At 47.8% G+C, this 23,095-nt stretch overlaps 8 protein-coding genes and 2 non-coding genes across 10 annotated transcripts; 7 read left to right on the plus strand and 3 right to left on the minus strand.

The window, feature by feature from the left end:
- Window positions 1-1,546: 1,546 nt before the first annotated feature.
- Window positions 1,547-2,373, plus strand: HD556DRAFT_159210 (uncharacterized protein). The gene has a single exon (XM_041309757.1). The coding sequence runs from the start codon at window positions 1,841-1,843 to the stop codon at window positions 2,336-2,338; it is 498 nt and encodes a 165-aa protein (XP_041163432.1). The 5' UTR covers window positions 1,547-1,840; the 3' UTR covers window positions 2,339-2,373.
- A 926-nt stretch (window positions 2,374-3,299) lies between these two features.
- HD556DRAFT_1231801 (uncharacterized protein) lies at window positions 3,300-3,961 on the plus strand (the record flags this gene model as incomplete). Its single annotated transcript, XM_041297463.1, has 3 exons — window positions 3,300-3,595; window positions 3,657-3,760; window positions 3,813-3,961. Coding segments are annotated over 3 exons (549 nt in total), but the record flags the coding sequence as incomplete, so codon positions are not given.
- A 5,272-nt stretch (window positions 3,962-9,233) lies between these two features.
- HD556DRAFT_1525395 (uncharacterized protein) lies at window positions 9,234-11,473 on the minus strand. Its single transcript, XM_041309262.1, has 12 exons — window positions 11,239-11,473; window positions 11,136-11,168; window positions 11,063-11,082; window positions 10,961-11,014; window positions 10,876-10,904; window positions 10,801-10,814; window positions 10,721-10,753; window positions 10,493-10,552; window positions 10,303-10,437; window positions 10,014-10,245; window positions 9,903-9,954; window positions 9,234-9,851 (listed from the first exon to the last, which is right to left on the minus strand). Exons 1-12 carry the CDS (start codon window positions 11,309-11,311, stop codon window positions 9,648-9,650), a joined length of 939 nt encoding a protein of 312 aa, XP_041163434.1. The 5' UTR covers window positions 11,312-11,473; the 3' UTR covers window positions 9,234-9,647.
- An 891-nt stretch (window positions 11,474-12,364) lies between these two features.
- HD556DRAFT_1305755 (uncharacterized protein) lies at window positions 12,365-14,102 on the minus strand (the record flags this gene model as incomplete). The annotated part of the gene is made up of 12 exons (XM_041299826.1): window positions 12,365-12,586; window positions 12,641-12,695; window positions 12,754-12,985; window positions 13,043-13,177; window positions 13,234-13,301; window positions 13,399-13,400; window positions 13,462-13,490; window positions 13,538-13,643; window positions 13,795-13,809; window positions 13,858-13,877; window positions 13,931-13,963; window positions 14,030-14,102. The coding sequence occupies 12 exons, from the start codon at window positions 14,100-14,102 to the stop codon at window positions 12,365-12,367; spliced, it is 990 nt and encodes a 329-aa protein (XP_041163435.1).
- A 1,279-nt stretch (window positions 14,103-15,381) lies between these two features.
- HD556DRAFT_1266487 (uncharacterized protein) lies at window positions 15,382-16,262 on the plus strand (the record flags this gene model as incomplete). The annotated part of the gene is made up of 6 exons (XM_041299115.1): window positions 15,382-15,598; window positions 15,663-15,757; window positions 15,806-15,890; window positions 15,944-16,070; window positions 16,125-16,180; window positions 16,236-16,262. Exons 1-6 carry the CDS (start codon window positions 15,497-15,499, stop codon window positions 16,260-16,262), a joined length of 492 nt encoding a protein of 163 aa, XP_041163436.1. The 5' UTR covers window positions 15,382-15,496.
- Window positions 16,263-16,506: 244 nt separating this feature from the next.
- Window positions 16,507-16,589, plus strand: HD556DRAFT_t41. The gene has a single exon. It is a non-coding gene; the product is annotated as a tRNA-Glu (tRNA).
- Window positions 16,590-20,167: 3,578 nt separating this feature from the next.
- HD556DRAFT_1266491 (uncharacterized protein) lies at window positions 20,168-21,637 on the minus strand (the record flags this gene model as incomplete). The annotated part of the gene is made up of 8 exons (XM_041299116.1): window positions 21,554-21,637; window positions 21,387-21,504; window positions 21,102-21,325; window positions 21,009-21,053; window positions 20,872-20,955; window positions 20,772-20,822; window positions 20,546-20,717; window positions 20,168-20,493 (listed from the first exon to the last, which is right to left on the minus strand). Coding segments are annotated over exons 2-8 (906 nt in total), but the record flags the coding sequence as incomplete, so codon positions are not given.
- On the plus strand, window positions 21,526-21,616 carry HD556DRAFT_t42. Its single transcript has one exon. It is a non-coding gene; the product is annotated as a tRNA-Glu (tRNA).
- Window positions 21,638-21,786: 149 nt separating the features above from the next.
- HD556DRAFT_1232108 (histidine kinase-like ATPase) lies at window positions 21,787-22,428 on the plus strand (the record flags this gene model as incomplete). Its single annotated transcript, XM_041297485.1, has 4 exons — window positions 21,787-21,924; window positions 21,976-22,157; window positions 22,213-22,310; window positions 22,364-22,428. Coding segments are annotated over 4 exons (483 nt in total), but the record flags the coding sequence as incomplete, so codon positions are not given.
- Window positions 22,284-23,070, plus strand: HD556DRAFT_1348759 (uncharacterized protein). The gene is made up of 2 exons (XM_041302323.1): window positions 22,284-22,642; window positions 22,692-23,070. The coding sequence occupies exons 1-2, from the start codon at window positions 22,616-22,618 to the stop codon at window positions 23,004-23,006; spliced, it is 342 nt and encodes a 113-aa protein (XP_041163439.1). The 5' UTR covers window positions 22,284-22,615; the 3' UTR covers window positions 23,007-23,070.
- The last annotated feature ends 25 nt before the right edge of the window (window positions 23,071-23,095 follow it).

The following is a 23,095-nucleotide window of genomic DNA, read 5'->3' on the forward strand; positions in this document are numbered from 1 at the left end:
CCCATATGCATCCGTCATCTGCATCATGAGAATTGGTAGGTGCCTACGCCAAGGTGGCTTCAAGATTTGTGCAGTCTCGTCAACAGCAACGTGAAAGTTGAAATTGTCATCGAGAGGTTGACGCGCCATTGACCGCGGGGTGGTTACGAGCCTAGGCCCTGGTTAGTGGGCGGCCTAGTAGTGGTGACTATCGGAAATTATTAATATTGTCCTCCGGTTAATGCGGTGGTGTACTGACAGGATGAACTTGGCGCACCATTGCTCGTGATCAAGGAAGCCGCACCTTCGAAAATCAAGGTTATGCATAGATCCAAATAGATGGGTATCAGGTCAGACCGTGTAAGCATACTGACTGCAGGACTTCGTCCGAAAAGCGGTGTATTGATAGAGAATGGGCGGACATGAAGGGGATGCCCTGGGCCAGTACCTGATTGAATCAGCCGTGACAGGTGCCCATCAGTGAACCGGTGAAGAAAGTAGAAGGCCATATATCACAATATATAGTACACAATCGCACACATCAGCATAATTCTGCCATCGATCGTTACATTATCATGTTTGACCTTATAGAGGAAAGACGTGTGCTTCATTTTCTTATATCTGCTTCCGATGTCAAAGCTACTCAGGAAAAACCTCCCTCTCAAATTGGATGAAATGCGATCCAACTTGCACAAATCTGCAAGAATTTGATGATTTGGCAATCTGTCCAATTATTTTAATTCCTTTCAAATTTTCGTAAATAGGATCTCAATTCATGACAATGGATGACTTTCCGTAGGCAAAATAATCCAGAACAGAATATACCGGAGTCTCAAAAATATTACGAATACCGATGATATGATAATCTATACTGGAATAATCTGCCGTGCGCTCGTTCAATTGAATTTAGTCCAGTCCTTGATGGACAATCGCCTTACAATCCAGCGGCTGCTTCTTGACGAAAACGAGGCTAACCTTTTCGACGACGATGAAAGATTTCAGGTCCTCGCTGCTGCTATCATTGCTGGGACCGAGATGTCACGACAAGAGCGTGTTGACACTCGGCACCCACATCGTTTATACCTCTGCCGACCCCAACTGCTTCCAAATCCTCGCATCAACACTCCATGGCAGGTACTATACGTTAGCCAAAATGATAGAGCATTCATCACTACAATGGGCGTTGATGTATCCACTTTCTCTTCACTACTTACTGCAGGATTTGCGCAAGCCTGGTATGAAACGCCAATTCCTCGTCATGATGTCTCTGCACATGGAAATCCACGGATAGATCAACGCTGGCACGGAGGACCAAGCATGTCGTAGTGGGCACTTGGTATCACCTAGATAGTGGCAGGAGAGAGAGACATTAGCATACTTGGCGAAGGGTTGGGAGGTACCTCAATATTACTGCGCAAGGTGCCGCATTGCGTGCCATGCATCTCGAGCAAGGCTGGTTATGTCAGCGGATATTGCTGGCGTTAGTGGCCCAAAACGGAAGCAAGTCGTCGCTAAAGTCTATTGGGGGGGGGGTACCCCCCCCCAATAGAATTAAGGTTTATTGGGGGGGGGTAGATGACACATGGTTACGAACTGACTGGAAATGAACAGCGGCATCGCGGCACACCTGCCTAATATAGGTTTATATATGATATGATATTCTAATCAGAATATTTCAGCCTACGGAAAGTCATCCAATACTAGCACGGTATTTTCAGGCAGCTTTTTCAATTCAATTAAATGATATCAAGCAAATTCCATTAAATTTTAAATCTGACATAAACGGCGAACATCTATATATCTATCATTCCGTCTACCATACCCTTGATATATCAAGGAACACGAGTCTCAGTAGGTCCAGATGATGAGAGATATGTCGTTGTATCATTGTCGTCGTCGCGTCGTGTCATCATCGTCGTTGTATCGTCGTCGTCGTGTCGTTGTGCGTCGTATCATTGTCGCGTCGTATCGTCATCGTCGCGTCGTCGTCGTTGTGTCATCGTCGCATCGTCGTCGTGCGTCGTATCATTGTCGTGTCGTGTCGTCGTCGCATCGTCGTCGCGTCTCATCGTCGTCGTCGTTGTGCGTCGTATCATTGTCGTGTCGTGTCGTCGTCGCATCGTCGTTGTGTCGTCGCGTCGTATCATTGTCGCGTCGTATCGTCGTCGTCGTTGTGTCGTCGTCGCATCGTCGCCGTCGTTGTGTCGTTGTTGTGTCGCCGTCGCATCGTCGTTGTCGTCGTGTCATTGTCGTCGTATCGTCGTCGCTGTGTCATCGTCGCGTCGTATCGTCGTCGTGTCATCGTCGTCGTTGTATCGTCGTCGTTGTATCGTTGTCGTTGTCGTCGTCGTGTCATTGAGAGCAATGAGCAAGGGAGAGCAGCGAGGGAAGAAAAGTTCAAGTTGAACTTTTGTGAGCGCACCGTCACGTGAGCAAACATATACAAATGTTGGACTTAGTAGATATTTCCAGCGCTCTGTAGCACAATTGATCCCGCTGATGCCTTGTAGAGCGCTGCTGTACTTTTACATTTGCAATAAGCGGCAATCAGAAACATGTAAAGCGTTGTTTGAGGGGATGAAAATATTTAATGTAGTATTGTTGAAAGCGGAGGCCGCTGGAAGCGGTACAGCTAGTTTCAAAAGTTGTCCGCTAAAGGTATCTTCTCACGAGAAGGGCTTGAATAGCATTGTAATGGGACAAATAAATAGGGCCAAATGACAATGCACGAAATAATTGGGATAAGTCTACTACCACCCCTCATCATCTGAAAAGGAGGAATGTCATAGCTTTGTGACTAAATCTAATGGTATTCTAGATTTGTCGACACATGCCCGAGGCTCTTTCCATGAAAAGGCCTTAAATAACATTGTAATTAAAAAACGAGATCAGGTAAGATGTCGAAGCTCAAAACAATTAGCTCAGGTATACTACCACTACTCATTGGCTGCAGAGGCGGAATGTCCCAGCATTGTCATAAATCATTAATGTTAAGCTGGATTTATAAGCATACATGGGTATGTATGACATTGTACGTGCAGCTCAAATTGCTCGCAATAGCGGTTCTCAAAGTCAAACGTAGAAAAAAATTCACAGCAAGATTTTGCGAAATTGGATGTTGCCGGTACGGCAGCTTTCAAACTCCGCTCTGCCCTGTCAGCATCTGTCAGCGTGTGTGCTCGACATCGTCATTGCTGGCGTCGACAGCGCCAAAGCATCAATCCGATCATTAATCGTTGTCGTAATAAACACCCTGAATCATGTCACGCTCTGGACAGAGAGGTCGAGGTGGTGGAGTCCGAGCCAGTGCGTCTGCCAGTATGGACACTGGGAAGAAATGCACTATCCATTGGGAGGGGGTTCGTAGTGCTCGTACGGAACGTCTACTTGCCTGGTGCAAGGAAAATGAAGACGCACGCATCAAGCTTTTCTCCAATTCTGCAAAGGACGCCAAGGAGCAAGGTCGGAAGAAGAAGCAGAGTGGAACTTCGAGAGATACCTTCTATTCACAGGTCGCACAAGCTGTATTTTCAAATGACGAGGATCTGGAGGTCCAACGACTCTTCAAGGAGGACCCAAAGGCATTTATTAAACCAGTTTCAACTCGTTTTGGCACGTACGTATCTCGGCCCTGCATTGTCCCCCCTCCCACTAGAATCACTGATCAGATGTTTTAGGCTCAAGAAAAAATATAACGAGTTCAACAAGGAGCTCAAGCAGTCAGGAGCTGGAAAGACGTATGCGGAGCTGCAAGAGGATCCAACGATGAAGTCGTTGATCGGTAAGTTTTAGCTGCTGTTGAACTGCACATGTCTTAATAATATCTCTGTCAGATACAAAGCTTGAAAAATTTCCCTGGTGGCCTGAGCTTCATGGCTGGTGGCGCACAAACCCAGCTTTCAATTACGCCTTCTCTACTGCGGATACAGGGCAAGATTTTGCGGCCACTGCATTAGAACACTTTGCTATTTCAAAGCAACCACCAGCACCAGCCACAGGCGACGACGACACTCACACAGACGAGGATATCGAAGACGGAGAAATAGTTGAGATTAGCGCTCGTACTACAGGTGATGCTGGCGTTATAGATGCGCCAGATGATATGATGGTTGACCAGCCCCCCTGCATGGAGTCACTCGAATCACCGTTGTCAGCACCATCGCCGCTGTTATTTTCGGACCATGGTCCTAGCGACACGCCCAACTCATTCTCACTAGCTCCATTACCACACTGGTACCAACGACCCCAACTCCCTCCCATCGCAACTTCCAACACACACGGCGTGATATCATTGAACTCTCCTGAGCGCTCACCAGTACCCCATCACAGCACCACCCAGAATTCACCTTTTTTTTCTGATTTCAAGGAGTCATCACCTAGCCCCCAGTCCACACCCATTGACTCGGAAGACTCGGACATTGGTGCTAGCCGAGCGCTGCAGTCTCTTCGTGTCAGCTCACTCAAAGGAAGTCGCGCAAGTTCACCTTCTCTTTCTACAAAGCAGTCTCGTGCACATGCACCTACTCAGAGTGCTTCGCCTCAATCTAGTCGCCCCCCCTCTTCATCACGCAAACGCCCTGGTGGCAGCGTTCTTGATCAGACCTCTGCTGCTGCAGATAGGATGTCTCAGACGGCAGAGTCCCTAATGACACACCTTAACAGCAAACGTGAGGGTCGTGTGGAGCAAGAACACTATAAACGCATGAAACTTGAGACCGAAATTTGGGCTCGTGATCTCAAGGCCCGCAGTGCTCGTGATGAGTGGGAGCATGCGATGCGTCTATCTGACCAAGATCATCTCCACCAGCAGGAGAGGATGACTCAACAAATTGAATTTGCAAGAATTGAGATTGAGCTATCTCGTGCACGTCGGGAGGAGGAGGAGGCTTGAATTCGTCGTATTGCCTTGAAGCGTGGTCTTGATCAAAACTAAGTAGGTTTGTACTATGTCGTCATGTAACAGGTTTTCAGGAAATGCATTCCATTTTGTACTCGATGGTGCCAACTCAGAGAGCTCGCCAAAACACTCCTTTCTCAAGAAAATCTCAAGCGCAACTGACCCCTCCTAGATCTCACCAAAACGCTCCTTTCTCGAGAAAATCTCAAGCTCAACCGACCCCTCCTAGAGCTCGCCAAAACGCTCCTTTCTCAAGAAAATCTCAAGCGCAACTAACCCCTCCTAGATCTCACCAAAACGCTCCTTTCTCGAGAAAATCTCAAGCTCAACCGACCCCTCCTAGAGCTCACCAAAATGCTCCTTTCTCGAGAAAATCTCAAGCATGACTGACCCCTCTTTAGGTACTAAAGAGGACGAAGAACTTCTACTTGACAAAGAGCACTCACTAAAACGCTCCTTTCTCGAGAAAATCTCAAGCATGACCTTGCAAGCCAAAAGGAAGATGTATAGGTACAAGTACATTTAATATAATACTAACTACCTTCGCTCCAACGACGAAAGCAACCGCGTCTTTAACATGTTACGAAAATCCTGCCCCACAGTTCCAATGTAAGTCTGATCACCTACTGCGCCACCCTCTTGCTGATCATCCTCTCCTCCGTCACTGTCAGCTCGCCTGGACCTCCGAGTTGGCTGATAGAAGCGTATGTTTGAGTCTTCGCGGTATCTTTTTTCCTCAATTTCAACAATTAAGTTGTGCAGAATGAAGCACGAACGGATCCACATGTTTGCATAGTTGAGGTCCTTCTGGCTTTGGATCGGGATGCGAAGCTCCCGCAGTGATTGGAACCGGCCCTTGATAGAGCCGAAAAAGTGCTCTGAATGAACACGGACCTAGACACTGGGTGAGGACTACGAAAGTATATTAGTATCGATGCTCACTGTTGACAGGTTATAATTGAATGTCTTTTGCTCGGCCGTCAAGCACCCTCCCGCTGGCCGTTTATACGGCGGCACACACCAAGTTCACGCAGCATACGCCGAGTCTGCCCACAACCACTCTCCCGCACCAAAAAACGACTTGGGATCCCGGGAGACCCTCGTTCATGCAAATATGTTCGAGTCGTGAAGACTCCCGGGTACGCCAATGACATAGTCGACGATAGTGACGTTCCGGCCCGGCTTGGGCTCAAAGCCCCGGCTTAGGCTTGGCCTGGGGGGGCTTAGGCTTGCCATATTTCAAGCCTAGGCCGTGAGCCCAAGCCAGCCCAAAGCCGTGGCTTGAGCCGTACTAGGCCGCGGCTTGGTGGTATGCAAAGTTGTAGATTCGTAGTATAGTAGCACAAGAAAATACATGAAGTAACTACTCAGAAACCTCGTCATCATCTGAAATCAAAGCATCCCAAGCATCCTCCTTGTCTGCAATAACATCTCCGGTCCTCTCCTCACTGTCAGCTTCCAATTCAGAGTCGTCAAATTCCTCCGACTCCACAAGAGAGGATGGTCCAGGCTCGCGAAAGATAAGGTCGTGTCGTATCGCACATTTGAGACATTGGAGAGCTTCAACAATGTCTCCTTTAAGCCGGTTCCGTCGTTTACTGATGGTTATGCCACCTTGCGAGAATGCACGCTCGCTTGAGACTGATGACGACATGATGGATAGGTAATCTCGTGCGAGCGAGGCCCATACTGGATATCTTGGTGCATTTATCTTGAGCAAAATTGACATCAGTGCGAATTTTCCAAGTAGCGCAAGCCATAGAACGTACCCCCCACCAATGAATAGCAGATACACCTGCTGGTAGAGCTGCCGAGTGAGTGAGTAGTATGAGAGTACAAAGGTAGACTTACGGGCAAACACTGCACTTTCGGTGTTTCTTCACTTTGCCATTGGCCCCGGTTTGCTCAAATGTCGCTCCAAAGAATGCGTCGATATCAGCAGTTTTGCCTTCCCGAGACAATCCTGGGTCCGCAATAGAGACATCAATGTCGATGAGAACCCCATCTCCATCAACCAACTCGGGGGACTTCTCTGGGGCCTTCTGTTTCTTTCTACGAGGCTTAGGGTTGGTACGAGCATTCTCGCGGACTGAGTCATGGTCTTCGTCGACAGATTCATCTTCGATGTCGACAAAGGCATCATCAGGATGCAAGCGTTTGTTGGATGAGGGAATAGGTGAGGGTGGGGGAGGCACGTTGGACGAGGAAATAGCTGTGGGTGGGGGAGGCACGGGCTTGGGTTGGGCAGAAACCTCCAAAGCACGCTTGGCTGCCTCCGCGGCACGGAATTCGTTGATGGCTTTGGTTTGGGATGGAAGGGCGGCCTTCTCCGAGTGTTGGAGGAGAGCAGCAGTGGGTTTGATCCTGCGTATGGGACGAGAATGCACGATAGGTTCATCTTCACTATCTGTGTGGACTGTGCTGGTCATTGCAGGCTGCTAGGTAGATACAACACATATACACGTACCACATATAAAAAATCGAACATGGTTCAAAAACAGATTAAGTTTGCGAAGGCAGCGAAGTTGAAGCGCCAGGCAAGACTGTAAAGGCGCATGGATTGCTGAATGTTTGCTTTTCAAGACCGGGGTAAATATCAGCGAGCTTTAATAACATGACAACGGCGACTCACTGTGATCTCATTCTGACATACCTCATGGTATGATTGACTGAGAAGCTGATACCGATCGCAAGATGGCAACATAAACATAAACAGAAACTTACATACCGAAATAGATAGTGCACTGCTAAGCCACGGCTTGGGCCGGCGGCTTAGGCTTCGCAAAATTGAAGCCTGGGCCAAAGCCCTGGTCAGGCCGTGTCCTGGGCCTGGGCTGGGCCTGGCTCAATCAGGCCCGGCTTGGCCTGGCCCGGGGCTTGAAGCCGAGCCGGAACATCACTAGTCGACGATACGCAGATTGTGGGGAAATACGACGACCTTTCGAATTGTAAGTCACTGCGCTGCACACTGAGCCGATAGTAGATACTTACCTGCGCTGTTAGAGAGTAGTCAGAGTTCTTGTCAAAGAACCCTTCACCGTGCCAACCAGGCTTCTCGTGTAGAGGGGACGGAGTCCCATCTACACAAAGAAAACCGCTGCGCCACTCACGACATGTCCTCTGCTCCACGTACGCTTTTGCCCGCTCTCACTCGATCTGATCCTCACGATCGAGCGGATCAAAATGAATGGCGCGATCGTGCAGTTGCAAGATCACGATCATGACTCGTTTGTAGCAGTTGTAGACGGTCCCTACGGACACTCCAGCCCAATCAGATATGTCTTCGGTAGTCGCAGCATTGCCATAATGGCCGACACCATTGAGAAAGATCGCGAGCTGGACTGCAACAGGAAGTTGTGGATTGTTCGAATTATTATGGAAAATGGGGTGGGCTTGGATTAACGTCGTGAGTTCATCGAACACCTCTGCATCAACGCGAAGCTTGCGGCGAAACTTTTCAGGTGATAACAGCGCCCATTCTTGCAGCAGGTGTCACCGTGTAGCTGCGGTGCGCGAGTCAGAGATGGACGCACGTCAAGTACCCGACACTTCTCCACTTCATTGTGCAGTGCCCCGATCGCATCAATAAAATGCGTAAACACTTGATCACACATGTCCGGGATATCGAGCGATAGAACATCGGAATACGCTGTCAAAAGCGATGTTAGAGAGCTGATGGACAAAGTGGATATGACGGATGACGTAGGGGACTCTGGCCATGTTGGCGACGCAGTCCGTATGCTGACATCTGACCCTCCATGACTACCGGTAGTATCATCATCCGATCCCTTATCAGAGCCATCCTCAAGTAGCTCATCAACCATGAATTCGACGAACTCCATGTATCGCGCGACTGTAAGATCAAGAGTGTATACGGAAAGAATCGTAAACTGCGCATTTGGAACTTTCAGGATCATTGAAATGCGAATCCCGGCGAGCGTCCGGAACAGAAGCTATAGGCCTCCTTACAATTAACAGTTGCCGCAGGTCGGCTAGAGAAGGGTTTTATGGAACTTGCACTGCGGACAGCCGTCGTTCGAGGGCGTCCGATAGCTCTTTGACGTGCCTCTGGACACAGTTGCCTGGTATTGCACTTCAAGCGCCCGCCGTGATACTTGTTTGAGCAGCTCTCTGACACTACTCGCAAGCGCACAGAGGTTACTCGAAAGTTCCTTTGAGGATGCACAATTTTGGTTTGTACAGTCCTCCAAATATTTCAGGGTGTGCGCGTTGAGCGCCGTGACAGTCTTCTTGGTGAGATACGTATTCTGAAACTCGGATGATTCCCAGAACGACTCCCAGGTCTTCAGCAGCAGTGGCCAGTATGGAGCCTGACGCGCGCTGATACGCTCTAGTCGGGAAAATATTCCAATCAGCAGGCATGCGAATGCCTTATCTGAGTACTCCGCAAAGAGCTCCGGGGGGGTTGTACCGATGAGACTTTGTGCAATTTCGTGACACCCAACTTGAATGTTCCTGTCAATGTATATGTATATCTTTCTCCCTCTCGCGTGCAGTGCGAATTGGCCGTTATTATAGCTTGGCATCTGTTTCTGCGGAGGGGGCCTCGTAATTGAGTGGATTGGTAGAGCTTCAAGCACCGAGTAGCCACTCCAGGGGACTCCGTGTCACAGGTAGTAGGAGAAAGTACAAAAAATTCTATCCTCCAAATCACTTCGGAACGCCAAATACATACGAGGCAAAATATCACGACAAAACATGTATGCTCCCTGTATAGCACCATGGTTGATCATTTGGATCGTTTTACGTGTTATACATCGTCGCTGGTCAATGCATCTCCACCAGCATGGAAAGCAAGGGAGGTCATTTCTATTCCACCGTCGGCCCTGGCAACGAGCTTGGCGTGGTATTCTCGAATACTGAGGATCAGACGTGGTCCTAGCACAAACATCTGCAACATCTGGGAAATTGACAAAATGCCAGTGAAAACAGCACTCCCCACGGACGATGAGAGCTGCAAAGAGATGATAAGAGAGTGGTCAGCTGTAGATACCAGTTGGCACACCGCGATATTTGGAGACGTTGTGCCAAGCTGTAAGCAAGCCATAATAGCAAAGCTAACAAATGCGGAACTTCAGTGAAACTAGATAAGTAATGTTGAAATCACCAGACTCACGCTAGAAAGTAAAACGCATGACTCTCTAGTAATATCGTGAAATAGTCCCCAATGATCGGTCGTCTCGGCGATTGTCGCAGTTCACGGAAGTGCATTATAACAATCCGGATCGTAAGAAACAATGCGAAGATCTCCCATACAGCGACGGATATCACATTCTCGTAAGTCAGATTTCCCATGTACGTGCCGATGTCGCTAAAGCACATATGGTAGCCGGAAAGGACGACCTCATCTGGTAATGACTGTGAGTCTCTTGTACTCCAGGCTTTTATCGATAATTGAAGCTTACGCGCTGAAACACCTGAGTTTCCAATCATTGTCATGACTCCGGAGGCGATGGTGGAACCCAGCAACATTACAACAAGGAAGATGCGTAACTTTTTGGATCCTTGATACATGGCATTTATCCGAGCAATCATGATGACTTGAATGATATTTCAGTCGAGTCAATATCAATAAGGCACCACGGGTGAGCTCACCTCCCAACATGGCATTTACTACGACAGGGCCCCATGCCTGTATGAACCAAACGATAGTGCCTGAAAACCCAGTTACTTGGTGGTGGAATAAATACTTCAAATGAACTCACAGCTGTCGAAGTCGTTATCTTGAAGATACAACCCGGCGGAGAATATCACTCACCCCTATATAGGAGCGTATTTAGTAGTTGAATGAGAATTGGAATGACAGGCATTGGTGCAGAACACCCACTGTATCGGTAAGCGAGATTGGGAGATTCACTGTATACCGCCAGTCAGAAGAAGCAAACATATTTGAGGACACGTACACAGGAGGTAGGCGCTAGTTGCGAGAGATGACTTATTAGCAGTGCAGTGTTATATAGATAGCCTTGCAAACGTACACAGAATATAATATTCCAATGTAACGCACCTAGTATATGTTGAAGTTGGCACAACATGCCAACTGCGGTCATAGCAATGACGTACGCAAACATAAAGAATAGTCATGAAGGACCAACGTTTCACCAATATCAGTTCGAACTGTTGAAATATTCTTAGTAAGATGCAAAGGTTACGACAACAATTTACCTCTTGTCCGAATGTCAATGCTTGAATACTGCCTACATATCAATGATCCCTCGGAAAGTATTATCTCGCTTACCCCAATCATATACCACTGCAGCAAAGCATACAGCTGCGAAGCGACAGTGAGAGATATTGAGATATCAGGGTCATTGACATCATGCTGATTGCTTTCTGCGAACCTATGAAATAGTTGACAAGACAAGTATAATTGATGAGTGGCCACCAAACGGGATCATTTAAGACTCTAGTCATGTCGGGATGGTGGTGCGTGCAGATATACCGCTGTCCATCGCTTTTATAATGATTGGTAGTACTTTGAGTTGTCCGTGTCCGTGGTTCGAATCAGAATGCAGACGCGTGTGAGAACTTGGAAGCCCTCGTTCCGGAAGCAAAGTACATTTCGGCCATCTCTGAAACGGTAAACCCGCAAACACCGATAAAATCTATTCGTGGCATCAGTGACCATGTAATCATTAATCTATACTAATGCAGACAACTGACTTGCAGGACTTCGTTATGTCGGGGCTGTGTGTTGGCAGAGAACCCCATGAATTCGGGGATGCCCGGGCCAGTAATAACCTGGTGTTGCAAAATTTTTCACTATACAGGTATCTCTTGCTTCCTGGTAGTGTTGTTAAAGGTCTCACCTTCGTCACTCAGCCACGCGATTGTGGTTTGGTATCAGTAGCCCATGTTTTGCCTCAAATTTTGCACTTTCCTGTTGTATGTCATTCTCTTGTAGGTTGTATGCACTTGTACTTACAGAGCTTAGTCCTGACTCGCTCTATATTGAATCCAGCGTTTGTTTCACTCTAAGTAGATTCGATGCTCTAACCTTTCTTGTCGTAATCTTGCTGCCAACTGCGCCCTCGGTAATAAATCGGGCACTCAACTAGTATATTATTAGCATCTGGTCGGTGATGGTATGAGATCCTGGATGCATGTGATGGTGTCGCATGACCGACGATTTTCTTTCTCCTTAATTTTTCGCGACTGTCTGTACGGCGTACAGAGTTTAAGTCAAAGAAGTTCTGTCCTCTAAATCACTTCGGTGGACCGGGCACAGACCGCAAGGGAAATCAAAGGCCAAACCTCTATAGATGGAGGTAGGCTACGGGTCTATCTGTGCAGGACTGACCGCAGGACTACCACGAGCTAGGACTCCTGCCACTGCGCCAAGATATCTTGCACTTCTGCGACAGACCGTATCGGAACACCAAACACAGCATGGTGAGGCAAAATATACCAGAAATATGCATGCTCCCCGCACAGTACCGTGGTCGATCATTTAGATCGTTTTATTTGTTACACATCTCCGCCAGTCAACGCATCTTCGTCGATCAACGCATCTCCACCAGCTTGGAAAGTAATGAGCGTCATTCCTATTTCCTCGTCGGCCCTGGCCACGAGCTTAGCATGATATTCTCGAATGCTGAGGATCAGACGTGGTCCCAGCACGAACATCTGCAACATCTGGGCAATTGACCAAACGCCAACAAAAATAGGACTTTCCATGAGCCATGAGTTCTGCAGAAAAAGGATCAGTGGTCAGATGCACACGCCAGTCACAGGTCAGCGCACCGAGGTGATACTCGGAGACAGTAAGCCAAGTGTGAAGCAAGCCATAGTAGCAAAGCTAACAGATGCGGAACGTCAGTGAAACGAGACAAGAACATCCGAATAACCAAACTCACGCTAGGAAGTAAAATGCGTGACTCTCTGCTAACACCATGAAATAGTCCCCAATGGTCGATCCTGTCGGCGATTGTCGCAGTTCACGGATGTGTTTTATAACAATCCAGACTGTAAGAAACAAGGCAAGGATCTCCCATACAACGGTGGATATCATACTCTCGAAATTCAGGTTTTGCTTGTACATGTCAATTTCGGTCCAGCAGATGTGGTAGCCAGAAAAGATGGCCTCCTCTGGTAAATGACCATGAGTCTTTTGGGTGCCAGGCTTTCATCAATATCAAAACTTACGCCCTGAAACACCCAGGTTTGCTATTACCACCATAACTCCGGAGGTAATCGTGGAACCCAACAACATTACAACAAGAAAGATAAACAAATTTTTGGATCCTTGATACATGGCATTGATCCGAGCAACCATGATGACTTGAATGATATTTTAGTCAAGTCAATATCGGTAACGAAACCACAGGTGAGCTCACCGCCCAACATGGCATTGACGATGACAGGGCTCCATGTCCCTATGTACCAAACGATAGTGCCTGAAAACCTAGTTACTTGGTGGTGGAATAAGTACTTTAAATGAGCTCACAACTGTTGTAGTCGTTATCTTGAGAACACAAGCCGGCCGAGAAAATATCACTCACTCCTATATAGGAGCGTAGTTAGTAGTTGAATGGGTATGATAGGCATCGGTGCAGAATACCCACTGCATCGGTGATCGAGACAGGTAAACTCTCTGCGTGCCATCAGTCAGAAGAAGCGAATAAATTTGAGCATACATACGTAAGATGTAGGCGCTGGTTGCGAGAGATGACTTATCAGCGCATTGCAGTGTCATGTAGATAGCCCTGCAAACGTACACAGAATATATTATTCCAATGTAGCGCACCTATCATATGTTACAGTCAGCACAACACATGTCAACTGCGCTCATAGCAAAACCGTACACAAATATAAAGAACGGTCATGATGGACCAACGTTGTCCCTGCCCGAGTCAACTGCATCATGCTGTTTGGTTCTGATATAGAACTTTGCTCACTAAGATCAGTTCGAACTGTGGAAGCATTCTCAGTGAGACGCACAGATCACGATATCAACTTACCTCTCGTCCGAATGTTAATGCTTGAATACTGCATACATATCAATGATCCCTCGAAACGTATTATCTCGCTCACCCCAGTTGTATATCACCGCAGTAGAGCTTGCAACTGTGAAGCGGTGGTCAGAGATACTGAAATGTCACCATTGGCATCGCAGTTGTTCTCTCTACGAACCTGCAAAATAGCCCAAAAGATGACAAAAACTGATGAACGGCCACCGAGCGGGATCATCTGAGACTATGGTCATATCGAGATGGGGCGTATTTGAGTGCGTGCAGAAATACCACCGTCCATCGCTTTTATAGTGATTAGTTTGGTGTGCGCGTCTCGCATCAGAATCTTTGATTGATCCCATCAAATGTTGTCGAATGAGTTGAATGAAATCACGCAGATGTCCGATAGTCACAAGCCCTACGAGCGTTCGAAGCAAAGTCATTTGTAACAAGCGACATATTGGCAGGAACGCCTGAGTCAATGTCGACTTTGACGTGACTATTTAGACTCTGAGCTGCATATTTGAGAGGTTGACGCACTATTCGACTTGTCCGTGGTACTATACGGCAGGTCACACGCCTGGTGACTATCAGGAATCATAAATATTGTCCCAGACGAGCATAATGCCGTGACGTTTCAGCAGAGTGAACACAGCTTATTTCTCGCACGACTGCTTGAGGCGCAAGGAAACACTTTCAAAAGTCAAGGCTGTGCGTGGCGGATGAGCAGATCCGACTCAGTAGGCAGAAAGCCTCCAAGTAGATTGATCGACGGACACTAATTGCGTCCACATATATATAGGAACATCTCAGTCGAATCCGGGGTGATCGTCGGTCGCCTTCATCGTCTTGATGTCGGATAGCAACTACATGGCCACTTCAATCATATTGCAGCAGCGGGTCCCTGATTCCAAAACAGAGCAGTTGCTTACTTTGAAACAATACACAACTGTACTCCACTTGTATCCAACTTGCTCGAGGTTGAGCGGCGCACGAGGAGCTTGATGAACATTTGAAATTTTGATGAAACCTCTCCCACTATCAGGCGGGAGTCTATTTGGGTTGGGGGATTCGTTTTGTGAGGCGAGTTAGACGTTGCATTCGCAGCTAGCTAGCTGCCTGGCGTGTGGGCTGTGTACGGAGAGATTTGAATTTGAGAGCCACCCAATGCGTATAAATCAATCACTTACTTGTTGCCCATCAAAACCGGATCGAACTGCTATGTCCCGGCGACATCGCTTTCTTGTTCGTGCCAGGATAATATAGCTTATCGCCATGTGTTAGTTCGTTCAATGATGAGCAACTAGTACATGATCACTCCAAAACTGAGTACTCACTTGCTTTACAGCAATTTTAACGAATGACCGTTGACCAAGAATACCACACGACAATTGCTATAAAACATTAATACGACAGTGAAACACAACTTTTCTGATTGACGGATGAGGAAGAAAGAAACATGAAATTCACAGGCTTACATCAGTGTCACACGCGGTCATAGCGAGTCACATGTTCCCAATGACATCGGTGCCTCGGGTACTGTCCGGTTCGGTCGACCTTCGCTTCGAAATTGACAGGAATCGTTTCATTCTTTAAAGCTCTGGCGATTTAAGTGGTGCGTGTGTACACTACATCCGGTTCCCTCAAGATGGCAACCTCAATTCAACTCCCATCAGACGCAATCCCTTTCAACATCTTTGCCTTAACATCAATGCCTCCGAATGATAGATACCGTGGTGCTGTTGTAGAGGTGCGTATCATTAAATCAATTATCGTCCGAAACTGAGATAAGTCAACGCATCATCGATTGTTAGGACCTGCAACTTCCCCCTGCATTCTGTTTGCCCTCCTCCGAATCTGTATCTCGCGCAATGGAGTCAGCATATGATCGTGATTTCTCCCATATACCGTAAGTGCGTGTCTTCCATGAGCGCCAATGGCTAAGTTTCCTGTTCAGCGTCCTCAACCGTGATCGTCGTCCACTCGGGTACGTAGACGTTGCCGCTCTGAAAGAAAAGTGGGAAGCAGGCACAGCATCGCCAGTACGTATCGCTATTAGATCAATTATCTCTTGCATGCTCAATCCGACGGTCAGAACGACTCCGTCAGTAAATACATGACCAAGTTCAATCGCAGCGCGTCTCAGCATTACACCCTCGTAACACCCTTGACGCCCCTTGCGGAACTGGCAGAGTTTTTGCAGGATAATATCTTTGCATTAGGTGCGTTGAATGTTTTGGTTTTACGGTTCTGACTTCTGATGGTGATTGTTGTAGTTACGGACCAGGGCAAAAATTTCGTGCTTGCCGTAGCGACATCACAGGATCTGGATGTGAGCCAGCATTTTTTTTCGGGCGCAGGATCGTGGACTGATTTTGTATTTTTAGAATTTCGTGACACGTAGGGGTCGTTGATCTGATGACTGATGGTCATTTTATCGCCTTAATTATTACTCTCAGCCATGTGGTTCTATATCTATCAAGTGGAATATGTTTCAATATCATACACTGGGCGCCTGATGGTGCGTTGGTATATTGTATCATGGTTGCGAAGTTGTGAGGGGGTACTTATTTCGTCGCGGAGAGGATATGCGACATTGTCTTCTTGCTATATGTATCACTACTTTGATGAGTATGGTAGGGATCAACTACATGTACATCGGATATGGTGTAATGGTTAACATTACCGCCTCTCAAACTTAGAATTCGCGGTAGCTCGGGGTTCGATTCCCCGTATCCGAAACTTCTTTTTGTGATCTGGCTGGTGACGCTGACCCCATTTCAATGGCGAAAGTCTACATACTATGGGCAAGTCTAGGGGCTTCCAAGAGTCCAAGTTCGCTAGCGGCATTTCGAGCGGAGTTGCAGTGTCATTGCGCCGCCCATCCGTCACCTTCTTCTGTACCCAAAATTAACTGAGGTGGTACTATCAAACGAAACGGATATCTGCATTGCCCAGGCTGCTCATGAATATACTTAAGTCCTTCACCTCATTAGGACTGGTATATGGAAACTTATTTTGGTAATAACGGCACCGTCACTGTATGTGCTGAAGAAGTCAAGCAGTTAAGTTTTATTCATCATACCTCAAGTTATCACCCACCCTTACCGACAAGTTCTTCCCTGGTTTCATGCCTTCGTTTCGGAAGTTCCGAAATGGACGCCGTTGATGGTGACGTCCCGCCGTCCCAATTCTCACCCAGTATTTTATATGCTATGCTTACCTGCGAGAACAACGCACAACAGGGTGTTATTGGGGTGGGCAACCCCTTCGTCGGCTTATCGAAGCCAGGTAATCCGACTGCGCATACAGGCAGAACCGTTCGCTTCCGCTAGACAAATTTGTTGATTTCAGCCCTATTGTTTACAACTCTGCCAAAAAAAGGACGATTGCGATATGGAGACGAATTCGTTACCCTGTCTTTGTCTTTCTGTGGATATTGATGAAGGGACGTGACTAGGATAGCCGAGCGCAGAACCTCAGAAATGACTTGTGCATTCAATATTGATTTCGTTGAGGTGTTGATACTTCCCGCTTCCGTACATACACTGCCCCATGACTTCCTCTATTCCAGGACTCTAATAACTTGCAAGCACAGTCATGATTAGGGGACTAATAGTTATTGATCGAAGCTCTCCAGCATGTTGCTGGTTGTATTTCTCAATTCCTTCAAAGCAATCATAATCCCCTCTCCCAGCTCTAAATCGTGCATCTCCAGTCCCATCTCCGGTTGCATCATTGGCGGCAGAACTATGAGACAGTAATCCACACTTCTGATAAGCTGCTCGAGATCAGATTTCGAAGCAATCTGCATATACTTCTTTGTGCCATCCACAAGGACAAGAAGGGGCTTGAAATAGCGTGCTTGGTGAATGTTAATTGGAAGACGCTTCCACGCGCTTCTCATCACGTCACACAGCTGCTGCTCCGTAACAGAATTGAGCGATGTAACCGATGTCTGTTCCAGTGTGATTTGGAGGAGGATACAAGCTATGAAAAAGGCATGCTCCGTGGATGGTTCGGGATTACAGTACTTTGGAATCATGCTGATGCACCAATCAATATGGCGATCCCCAGACAAATGGGGGTGCCAGTCAGGATTCCCCGCAAGGGTACAGACCAGTTCGACATAGCACAAGTCGCGGGCACGAACGAAAAAGAGGTCGGGGCCATCATTAGCGAGTGTGCTACCCGGGTGCGGACAAAGCAGGGATAGAATAGCGGGGGAGAGCTTGGTCAAAACTATGTCCCGTAGCGTCGAATCGTCAAGGGCATCAATCAAGGCGATTTCTTCTCGGGCACTGTGAGCAGCGCAAAGAGCGGCGTGGCGTAAATGGAGAGGCATGTTGCTGTCCATACAGGCGATGAGCCTCTCGATGAACAGATGTTGTTTAGCAGGGCTGCAACACACTCCCATACTACTCAGTAGAAAAAGAATATCATATGCCGCTTGGTGGTCGTCGGAATAAATGAAGTCAAGATAGTCTACAAGCCAGTCAAAGTCTTCTGGCGAGTGCGAATCACGTCTCCCAAACTGGTGGTCCAACCACAGCTCGGCAGGATCCCAAGAAACATCGGAAGCAGCGAACGTGAAGTGCAGTACCTTTCGCAGCCCTGCCAAAGAAACCGAGGCATCTTTTTGTTTGGATGACCTCGCTCGCGAATAAATCTTCCTGCACACTTCCAGGTTACGCATAGGGTTGAATGAAGAAGAAAGGTGAGGCCTGGCAAGCTCGACGATGCGACAAACGATATCGAGGAGGTTCCATGCCCGGCGTGCGACTCCTGTCCTATCTTTGTCGAGCTCGCCTCCATCCCATGCCCAGAGAGCCTTTTGGAACTGCGCCAAAATGGACCTACTGAGTCGAGGCAGAGCAGAACTACACGATCTCTTTGTTAATCATGGCAAAAAAAATGCCGAATGAGTCGATGTTACCTTTTATCAATCCGAACTATGTTTTTCTTGTCAACGTGAGCCCCGACCATGACGCAAGCAAGGAGAATGCAATTGGCCAGTATTTGATTCGACGGAGAGGATGGGGATGATAGCAATTTTGATATCACTGTTATCGCGAGGTTTTCTATGAATCTAGTCACTCGCCCAGTTACAAAGTGATAAGGAAGAAGATGTGACAGCCGCTCATAGACGGAGTGGGGGCAAGTCTGTGATAAAAGATAACCCCCGTGATTGCCATTTGTAAGACAATTAGCCGTGTTAAGCACTGTTCGGTCGGATGTGTGCATGCTCCAAATCTCATATAAGACATGCCAGTCTTCTCTTCCACGGATAATAAATTCGCCACGGTCAGGATGTGCCTGAAGAACACGTCCATAGTATAGATGACTTAGAGCCATTGCACAAGCCGAAGCCTTCTCCTCCAAAGACGGTACGATGCGCTCCTGAATATCGACGCAACTCGTAAAAATATCAGACAGCTGATGCAGCATGTCTGAAACATCAAGATCCAGGGGCCATTCGACCTGCGGGACAAGACTGGCAGCAGCGAGAAATACTTCAGGATCCGTAGATGTCTGGAGTAGCCACTTGACGCTGTGGGCTTCGAAATCGCTGGTGGGTATGTCAGGGAGGTCGAGGTTAAGGGTGCGATGATTCTGTGCCAAAACATCCAGATCCTGGCTGAGCGGTTGTGCCTCTGAGTCCATAACCTTTGTTGAAGAACGCAGCCGGTTATGAAGCCTAGTGATTAACTGCTGAAGAGATCGTCGTGTGAATGTACCTACCGCATCCACAGGGCCTGGGGAGTGAATGAGCCCCGAGTATCTTTGTAATAGTAGATAAGATCGTCACCTCTAGATACTTCAGACAACTGGGTCCATTCCGATCTGATAATACTGAGCAATCGTCCCAGCACGCCTGACATGAAACGGTCAAAACCTGTACACATGGAAGAGGACATAACTCACCGTGTAGTGATGCTGTGAGCCACTGGAAACAATAGAAAGCTAGGTCGAACCCCAGGCGTAGAGCGCCTGCAATGTTGATTCAGACCGGGGAGACCACCAGAATTCGGAAAAAATGATCTTACTGTCGATGCGCAACACGTGTAATAGCATTGATATCGGTGTCTGATATGGACAAGCGGAAGATATCAAACAAGCCATTACAGTTAGGGAATAAAACAGAAATCCAAAGACAGTCGTTCCGATGAGGACCCAGGCAATGCTCGCCTGCTCGTACCACAATTTGGCGCCGAGAGCGATCCCAAAGAGAAGAAGAGATATCTGAAGTAAGACCGGAAAGGATTGCACGACGGCATCAAAATACCATGTCACAATGCCGTCGAACTGCTCTTGCCTACGCTTCCCTTGCTGCTCCTGCGAGCCACGGCCATATCTGTTCGACTTGTAATACCCTAGCCACTGCATTCCCAGCACGGCCCCGAACGCAGCAAGCAAGCTCATTGACAAACTCGCATATGCGATCGTTTGGATCCATAAGGTCGGCGCAGTCGGAGACCAGCCGGATGCTGGGTCTACGGGAGTAGAGCCTGCCTCAGCGAGATTGCCGAGTCCGATCTGCACGAGTTGCTTCAAAAGGGCATTCGTGGTGTCGCTAGGGTCGGGACTGAAATCGGACTCCATCGCGACAATGAAAGACGTGCTGACAGCGGAGAAAAGACCAGACTGGTCGAACATCAAGCTCGAAACGGAATACAGATAAGCAGGCTGAACTTACGAAGATCAGGAGGATGTTCAGGTCGCTAGTGTATCGCTCGAGGAACTCGCTGTCGTGTTCCTCCGCGACTCTTTTGTACACCCTCCAGAAACGAGACCGTTCGTCCTTTCCATTCTTCGACGCAATCGTCGAGTCCTTGAGAACCTCCAACACTTCCTTCATGACATTTGCTCTGCGTGTAGGGCATGGTCAGCTGCGATCGCTTGGCTTCAAGTTTTTGGCTCACAATTCGCTTAGAGTTGGCTGGTCCTTCTCTGCCACAACCTTTTCTGCCTCGCTGAGACAATTGAGGAGCATATTTGACATCATTATAGACAAGAACTTACGTTGCTAAATCACCGACTGATGAAACATTGGAAGTATTTTGCTGTTCGTGAGGTCCCAACGGCCGTGAAGGTCCAGCATTCGAGCTGCAATTCTAGTAAGGAGTGGCGCAGACCTCCGTCAGGAAAGAAACACATACATCCCTGATGGCAGTTCTGTCAGAGGTTCAACATTCATCTTCTCCCTGTCTGGCTGTTAGATCGACGATATATTCCAAGAAGCTGCAACTCACTCCTCGATGGGTCCTACAACGTCGTTTTGCGGAGGAAGCTGCTCATCCGAGTCATTGTGGGTGCGTTGATCCTCGGCGTCGTCGGTGGCTGATGCTTGTGACATGATGATTCCAAGAAAAGCTAGTGAAATTTGGAAGAGTCTGAGGTGAGCGAACAGAGCAGATGGAGGTGGCACACAGCAAGTCGTTTGGGCGGCTACGACTCGAACCATGACAAACACGTGCTTGCGAGCGTTGACGCCAAAACTTTTCGTGAGAGCTCCCTGCAGTGAACTGCGACCTTACCATCATGATGATGATAGATCCTTCTAGGCCCAGTCTTTATGTGATATCATGATAACGTGTTTGAGGCATCCATTGAAGCTGACACTTGGCAATACATATTAATATTTTGTTTGGCCATCTACACTCACATAAGACCGGATACGATATGGTGTAATGGTTAACATTACCGCCTCTCAAGCTTTGAAGCTTAGAATTCAGGGTAGCTCGGGGTTCGCTTCCCCATATCGAAGATGCTGATTGATTTTTTTGGGAGCAAGGAAGGACACGATCATCGAGCAACGTAACGATCACGTGATGAGCACTAAGAGTGCTCGGCGCTCGCCACTCTTGACGCGCTGGGTTGACACCACGCCGCACGGTACAGGCGTGAATAAGTGCTGATGAATTTCGTCTCTACTAGATCATACACAGACCCGCTTCTGCATTAAAAGAGCTGCTGGAAAATAGCCCCGACGCAGGATCCACTTCGATTCAAGTCACCGTCAAGGATGGCAGTATGAAGCTGCTTCAGATTCAGGACAACGGCTGTGGCATTTGTGTATGTCTTCCTCGCATTCGCATGGAGGCTTTCCATTGAGCTTGTTTGAAGAAAGAGGACCTACCCTTGCTCGCTGAGCGTTTTACTACCTCCAAATTGACCACCTTCTCTGACCTCTCCAAGCTGACTACTTACGGGTTCCGAGGGGAGGCTCTAGCATCTATATCTCATGTCGCGCACGCAGCGCACTTGACGGTGATCATGAAGACCAAGTCAAGAAACTGTGCTTGGAAGTATGTATTAAATAAATTGTGCACGGAACGAAAACACCTGACGAGAATCCTACAGGGCTGCTTATGTTGATGGCGGTCTCGTCCTGTCGAAAGCAGGATACACGCCAGACCAGAAAGCTTGGGCTGGAAAAAACGGAACCACCATCACAGTATGTCCCTAAGAAGTCAAACAAATCTCTCTCTTCACTCAATTCACCACATTGAAGACATGTTCTATGATACACCCACTCGATTGTCTGCTCTCCGAAGTTCCTCAGAAGAATACGCCTGAATACTTGCTGTAATGAACAAGTATGCTGTGCAAGATCCACTCAGTGTTCTTTCACGGCGAATAGTCAAGACTTTGATGGATCGCCGAGAGATGCTGCACGAGTATTTTTGCTTGTACATTTCAGAGACCGACGAAGACACTACCGCACCTTCTTCGCGAGTACACTCCCAATCTCGACAAGCTATCCATGTTCCTGATGCATCTTGGATTTCAGGTACGTTCCAACGCTATATTCTCATTCCACAGATACCAAGTCGTCTCAGGTCCTCTGGGAATCCGAGCAAGAGTGTTTTTGCTCTTTCATGCGCGAGGTAGCGTACTTCTACTCCCCAGCCCCACTGTCCGTCATCTCAGTGGCCGCCTCTGACGAAGATGAACAAGACAAGCAGAAATATGAAGCATGGCGCATTCAAAACATCCTATTTCATGCGATGCGCAAGTACCTGGCAGCTCCCAAGGACAATGATGTCGTGCAGGTGGCAAGCTTACCGGATCTTTATCGGGTCTTCAAATTGTCTTCGAACGCTGTTAGACTTCATATCATACTGCAACTTCTATCCGCGAATACTGGTGCATAACTCTAGAGCTGCCATAATGTATGCAAACTACAGTGATTCTATAATTCTAATGATGCATCTATAACAAGGTGAAGATAAGTCAATACAAC

This window comes from Suillus plorans (genome assembly GCF_016647745.1).
Source record: "Suillus plorans strain S12 chromosome Unknown HD556scaffold_12, whole genome shotgun sequence".
Classification (NCBI taxonomy): domain Eukaryota; kingdom Fungi; phylum Basidiomycota; class Agaricomycetes; order Boletales; family Suillaceae; genus Suillus; species Suillus plorans.